The 7,661-nt window shown below is 36.4% G+C and overlaps 1 protein-coding gene across 1 annotated transcript; it reads right to left on the reverse strand.

Moving 5' to 3' along the window:
• Window positions 1-1,099: 1,099 nt before the first annotated feature.
• LOC125025025 (emerin homolog 1-like) lies at window positions 1,100-5,638 on the reverse strand (the record flags this gene model as incomplete). The annotated part of the gene is given in 5 exon segments (XM_047612873.1): window positions 1,100-2,908; window positions 3,654-3,798; window positions 4,059-4,194; window positions 4,384-4,488; window positions 5,519-5,638. Coding segments are annotated over 5 exon segments (653 nt in total), but the record flags the coding sequence as incomplete, so codon positions are not given.
• Window positions 5,639-7,661: the final 2,023 nt, after the last annotated feature.

The following is a 7,661-nucleotide window of genomic DNA, read 5'->3' on the forward strand; positions in this document are numbered from 1 at the left end:
CTGAAGATGCAAACTTGGCCTAAAAATTTCCCCTTGCTCAGACACGTCAGGTACTCATGTTTTTGGGGGCCATCTGGGTTGCCTTCCAATATCAACCACTGGTGTCCTTGAGTCTCTTTGTTGGCTTCTCTGCAGGGTCCTTGCTGGCTTGGGAGGCCCTGCCAGGAACTAAAGTTCCAGCTAACATTGCTCCCTGTATCATTGGGGTAATTTATTTATTGAAAATATTCTGAACATCTAGGTTCATTAGCAGTGTATTCAAAATATGGTGATAATGTGAGGCTTAGGGGCAAAGTCCCAAAGTAAGAAAGTGCTATATGATATCAAAAGTCATGGTGCTATGGTAGAGTAGTGTAACAAAAGGGGTTAGCAATGAGCTAATGATTAGGGGAAAGTTACAGGTTGAACAGTACTAGAGGTTAGAATGGTAGTGAAAAGGGTAGAGAGGGGGAGCTGATTGGGTATAGTATAAGGTAAAGGTGGTTAGAAGGGGAAGGAATTAAGAGAGTAGGAAGCATTATGATGTAAGTATTGTGGTGAAAATGCCAAAAATGAGTTTAACAGTTAGCACGAGTGGACAGAACAAGGGGATGAAGAAAAGGAAAGGGGAAGGAGGCAGCGAGGGCTGAGGACCAAGTTAGGGGTGATCCCCTTCACTTGACTCGCTTGTTGGGGCGGGGGATAGGGCCAACAATTAACCTAAGGAACACTGCCCATGGCTCCCCGAGGCCATTCAGGATCAACTCAAACCACAGTTTTCAATCCTTTCAGTACAGCCCTTGCATATAAGGAAGTGGACAGAAGGGATTGAAGTGAAAGAAAAGAAAAGGAGAAGAAAAGACCATGTAAAATCCACAATATTGAGCCTTACTGCTTGTCTTCGACTCCCCATGATAACAATGCGCATGGACATGGGATGGCAAATAATCATAAGTAGAAGCATTTGTAGGGAAGACGTAAAATCACAAGGTAACTTTATAGTGTACTGTATTATGTGCTACAAATGTTTCAAGTCTGATAAAAGGGATTTTTAATTTAGCATTCTTTAGAGACAGGACTGACCATATTCATAAGGTTTCAATATTGAAGAAAGACAAGATTTATATTAAATTATTTATGTTAAAGAATCTGATGATACAATTACTAATTACTAGTCACAAAATCTGGCCTTTGATATGTAGTCAACTTTCCAATCAATTTAAAGCCATATCAGATAACACTATACATCATAAGGCCCAAGCTAAGAGGCAATTAAAAGGAAACTAAAATAAAATTAAGAACTTCGATAAATAACAAACACCTTACAAATTATCAACACTTTAATCTCCGGACAACATACAGGAGAATAATACATTTTATGGGACAAAGGATAGGAGTACTAGTCTTAAAACTTGTAATCCTTAGTAATAATAATCCATTTATTCCAGGTTATGCAATTATGCAATGGCTCACTCTATACAATATTGCAACAAAAATTCCTATAAAGTGAAGGTCAAGATCATGCTGATTCGATTAAACTTTTGCCACAGGGGAAATAATCCATAATGAATCTTTGTGCAACTTTGAACAATTAAAATAAAAAGAATAGCAGGATACATTCCTTGTACTCTCATATTTTTAATTTATAAACTAGTATTGTACGGGTGTATAGAAAGCATGCATTAAGTTATTTTTAGAAAAGATTTTTTTTTTTTCTTTATTAATGCAAAACTTGTACATCATTCTACAAGTGCTATAAAATATATAGATAAACACACACACACACACCATATTACTGAAACTAACATAGAGCCTTTGCTCCCTGTGGGTAAAAAATTGGCTAATTTCTAATAAGGGCAACCTTTGAGCACAAAAAACAAAAAATAAAAAAATCCATTTCCCACATCCTGGTATCCGGTCCCTCAAATTTAACTTTTCTATACAAGGTCTATCATTACCATCAGTAACTGGTTTTGAAAGATGTTAAGCACAATTTGAATAAGGATGCAACTGAATAAAACAAACAAGATATATATAAAGTGAGGGGAAAAAATGTCAGTATATTTTTCATTCATGTTCAACAGATATCTGGCTAAGAAAGAAATAAAATGAGCAGTTGGAGATCATAACAAACAAATGTGTATAAAACAGCTATATAACCCAATTGGGAAGAGAAAATTAGAATATTGCTAGAACAACAAAAAGTTTCCATTGTGACAATCTATTAATGCTTAGAATGGCACCACAAATGGCATCACTGATGTCAGTGGCTTATATGAATCCATTTAATGGAAAACAAGAGAACAAAAGAGGCAATTTCTTTTTCTTTATTTAATAAAAACCTTCAAATGCCTTTTGTTTTCATACTATCCCTTTTGTGATGCTAACCTATAATTAAGTTGAGTATGAACTTATAACAAGTGAGCTAAAAAATAATTAGTTGACTATGAGACTTCAAAAGATGGAGGAAACATTAGCACCCAATCCTGGTCTAACTTATATGTGCTCTGCTGCACTAACTAAAACAAACAGCTTCTCTAGAACTCTTTAATATAGCACTATTCATTTCCCATTAAAAGAATAATTCAAGTAAAGATAGAGGTTACAGCAACTTTCTGCACTAAACCTGGCAAACAAGAGCAGCCAATTATTGTTGTTGTTTTTCCTTTCCTCTTTTTATCAGTAAAAAAATATCCAGGTCTGTTCATGGGACTGTGGGCAGGGGGTTTCGGCAGGATGCATACGTGGTCATGGTTTGGATGGTATCAGGTACCAGAGATCTTTAGGATTGAGCAGGCGGGACCTCCTCTTGGGTTGGTACAGGTTCCTCCACCTTAGCTGCCTCTTCTCCTACAGCAGCTTCCAGAGCTTGTCTAGCCAACTGTTCTATAGGCTTGAAAGGACTCTCCGTGGGGTTGTTCTCAAGATACTGCAAATATTGGTGATTAGTTATGATAATGATATACCATTAACAATTATAAAGTTACATCAATGCTGCCAGGAAAATAGTGTTCCCTGTTGTATTAGTGTGTGAGATATCTCTCTCTCTCTCTCTCTCTCTCTCTCTCTCTCTCTCTCTCTCTCTCTCTCTCTCTCTCTCTCTCTCTCTCTCTCTCTCTCTCTCTCTCTCTCTCTCTCTCTCTCTCTCTCTCTCTCTCTCTCTCTCTCTCTCTCTCTCTCTCTCTCTCTCTCTCTCTCTCTCTCTCTCTCTCTCTCTCTCTCTCTCTCTCTCTCTCTCTCTCTCTCTCTCTCTCTCTCTCTCTCTCTCTCTCTCTCTCTCTCTCTCTCTCTCTCTCTATATATATATATATATATATTTTTTACTAATACTATTAACATCAATCCTGTTATTTCCTTAGGTATAATTATTATTGTGTTATTGACATTAAAAATGGCAATATAAAAGAAACATTTCTGAAAATCTAGGAACACAGTTGAGATAGGTAGTACTGGTAATTGGCTCATTGGAGACTAAGTATTAGTGAAAGCTGCTATATCTGAAGACAATTAATAAACTCGCAGTGGTCATAGCATATACTTAAATGCCATTCCTGGCACCTTGAATTTCACATTATCAACTATTAAATGTTCTATTCTGAGCATTTCCAGGTCTAACTTGTAATAGAACAAAAAATTCAAGAAAAATTACAATCGATAAATAAAAAGTGTCTTACCTGGTATCCAAAGAGAAGAGCAACAAGAATGAGGGCTAAGAAGATCAACTTGACTAACAACCGAACTGTCGCAGCCAACTTGCCACCACTGCCAGCACTGGGTTCCTCTTCCACCGATTTTGCAACACTTTCTCGTACAAGCCCACTGAATGGGGGGGAAAAAAAGGTCAAATTTATCCATCCGAGTCTCTATTTTGATTGTCTACTTACTCATGTCCTTCATTCTAAGATACTAATGAAAAAGAGAGGACAGGATGAAGAAAGAATTAGAGAGACAATGCAAAAAAAAAGATGTACAAGAGAAAACAAGAAATCATCCATATACTGCAATATCCATAAGCTATCAACAAATCTTTGTTAAGGGGGGACTTGGGAGTTTTCAATTCATTGCTCTAAAACCCTTACCTTCTTCCATTGTTGACAAACTTCCGTGATGTGTAGCTTTCAGACGACGTACAGGTGGAAGTGACAGTGCGGAGAGAGCGTCGTGGAGAAGGAGTGTGCAGTTCAGGGTCAAACACCAAGTCGGTTCTCTCTGACTCTGGTGACAATCAACAAATACAAAGATAACATATTGGAAGAATGTTATTTGGAGTCAATTTGATATTGATTTTGATTTGGAAAATTCAAGTAAAATCTATCATAATTTTTTTTTTGTCATTAATTAATATCTACTGTATGATCCCATTTACACACGATATCAGAGATAATTAGCATACGAAAAACTCACCTGTGCTGATAAGGGTTCGTTTGCGGACCTCCGGTTGCACTGGAAGGCTGACGGGTACTGACTGTTGTGATGTGGATGGCACGCTCTTCTGTGGTTCTTCTACAACTGTGAAAAAGAAAGGAAATTATTTTCTGGCAAATTGTATATTTACTTGCCAATAACTACATGGTAAAAGATCTTATAGCCTATTCTGTTATACATTCTGCATAATTTTTTTCTTGATAAGTAATGGCCATAATAAACTAGGCTGAAGAGCTAGATGGTAAGTATATACCTACTGTCAAGCTTGTTCTACATGACAAATAAGACATTTTCTGGTGCATAAAGCAAGCTCTTGAAATTCCTGTAACCAAACCTTGCCTGAGCTAAAACTTGAGTAATTAGGCCTTTTTTGAGGGGAGTTGGCCACATGGAGGATTTCCGTTTCCTGAGGATTTACTTCTTCATTATAAATACAATAGAAAAAATGGTTCATACTGATACCAGAGTGATGGCCCAGTATCATTATATGATGAGACAGCATTTATCAAGATAAATAGAAATCCCTCTGAAACAACACCCTCTCAAAGCCAGTACTCCAACTTCAGAAAGAAGATTGCCTTGAACACCCAAGACCTAACCAGCATATACAGAACTGATATAATTAGAAACTTTAATGATAACAAGCAAGTGTCATTATGCACTACACACCATCTGGAAATTAACATCCTTTACAAAGACTGATTCCTTGTCTTCTAAATTCATGTTTCACCTTGACTTGTACAAGCTAATGAAACCCAGGCTATCTTTTAAAGGCCACTAATTATTATATTTCATTTCTACTTGTTTATTTTATCTATATTCTTTTTATCGATATCCGTCTCTTCATGAAACAGAGATTCTCAAACAGCTAACAGATATGTGAATGTATCCTTTTTTTTTTCCCATTCACATATAAAAATTTTTAACTTCCAATTAAGTAAAATCACATGCACCCCCCCTCCCCCCTTTTAACTACTATTTGTTTAGCATTACAAGTTTCCTCAATTTAATGAAAGCAAAACATTGACCACTAAGATAATTCATTAAATGCCCCATTTCATTCTCATTAGATATATTATACTACACAAAAATTTCTACCAATCAAGTAACATACCTTCCTCCTCACTGTCTGAGTACTCTTCTTGATCTACGTCGCCATTGTACGTTACTGTTTCTTCCACTGTACCTCCCATCAGTACAACCAATTTTTTCTGATAGACTTTGCGTGTTGTGTCTGGAATAAAGGCAAGACAGAGTGATACAGTTGAAAATCTCAAGGTCTTGAAACTTTAGAAAAAATATGTTGGTATCTCTTAGTTTTTGAAGAAGAAAAAAAAAGGGACAGAAAAGCAGTGATCTATGAATATAAAGATATATATACACTGTACAGACATACACATATATAGTACAGTTACAAATATATATAATTTCTTTAGCTTCTATACATTTCTCATTCCCATTCTAATACAGAAACATTAAGATTCCTAGTTTAATAATTTAGTTACTGATTTTTAAGTGATGCAATTTGAGGGTAAAATTGTTACTCTGTTTCAAATATTCTAGATAAATGTCTATTTATATATTTATTGAAAATTGTCTACTGCGCCAATATTGAAGGTCATTAGCGGAGTATTTATTTATATTTTTGAGTCTAAATAATTAAAACCTTAAAAGTTATACATATTCTATGAATTTTTAAATAAAATTACATTTATATTGCATCATATATATTAGTTTCTATTAGGAAGTTTAAAAGATTAAGAACAGAATCATATTCATCTCTTAAGATATTTTTTTTTAAGTAAAGGGTCTTGTTAAATATCTATTCAGTGGTTCCTCAGATATTATGGGCTATATTTAGAGGTTCCTGGTACTCTTGGCAGAGTACCTAACCCGTTATTATCCATCCGTGTATTTATCTTGTGTGCCCTATTCTAATTTTTATTAGCACTACTACTACTTTTCTGTTCACAATGGAGCTTGTGATCTAGACATCACAGCTCTTCATTTGCTTTATTTCTATATCAGTTTTTCTTTTCTATTACTATGAAATCCACCTTTACCTCATTTGTCCATGGAATTGGTGGGTAGGACCCTATTTAGATTTTTAAGATGAGGTGTGCTGTAAGATTTCTCATTCTCCCACCAAAAGACTATCTGTCTGCCCTTGGATCAAACACAACTTTGTATGTCAGAGATTCAGGGTTATTTGTACTGGGGAAGCTGAAGCATGAGTTTCACATCAATAAAGCTTAAGTGTTGTACTGTCAGCACCCCAGAACAGGTGAGAGAGCACACATAACATAGCTAGTGCTTTGGTAGCCTTTGTCTTGAGTGGTTTGATGTGTGGTACCCATGTTAACCTTGGGTCAAGTGTAACTCCTATGAATTTTATTTGGTTGACAAATGTAATTAAGCTTGGTCCTAAGAAAAGGTGAGGATGGAAGTTGCTGGTTTGTTTATAAAATGCATGGCTACTGTCTTTTGGAAGAAATTAAAACCATGCGATGAGGTCAATTGTGATACCTGATTTATAGCAGTCTCTAGGCAGTTTTATGCATTCCATATGCTAACTCAGGAGCAGTACAATGCAAATTCATCCACATATAGACTTCATGAGACATCTCTTGGTACAGATTTTACGTCATTTATGGCAACTGCGAAGTTACATTTGGGACACTTCTCTGTGGGATCCTTCCTTCTGATTTACATGGTTGAGGAATGGTTTTCTATCCGTACTCTAAATTTTCTGTTATTTATGAAGATAGGCAGGGTGGAGGCAAGTTTACTGATGCTATGGAGTATTGCCTGGTCAAAATCTACTCTTACTGCTTTCATCTGCAAAGTGGTTTGCAGCAGGAGAGAGATATCCTGCCTTACCATTAACCCCTCACTAACGGTGTCAGATATCTCTTGGTGTCACCGACTCCAGTGACTTCTGGCAACTGTCCTGCTGTTTGGCCCAGGAGTCTGCTACATTTACCAGAACTTTCCGCTCAACTCGCTCTAGTGCATCGCGACACCTATAGCCATACCAGGCATGATGAGTTGGTTTGTTATGATAGCTATGGGCATGGCCCGACATATACAGGTTAATGTTATTCTTCCATGAGGACTGGTGTCAAAGGTCCAATAGTGAGTATAGGAAGAATATCCATTCAGGGTAAAATGCCCGTTTCCCATAAGGAGTATTTCTTGCATAAATAAACAAACTGGATTTTAAGTTGAAATCATGTCCTTAAACTTTTACCATTTTG

The sequence above is a fragment of the Penaeus chinensis genome, chromosome 4 (assembly GCF_019202785.1).
Source record: "Penaeus chinensis breed Huanghai No. 1 chromosome 4, ASM1920278v2, whole genome shotgun sequence".
In the NCBI taxonomy this organism is placed as follows: Eukaryota; Metazoa; Arthropoda; class Malacostraca; order Decapoda; family Penaeidae; genus Penaeus; species Penaeus chinensis.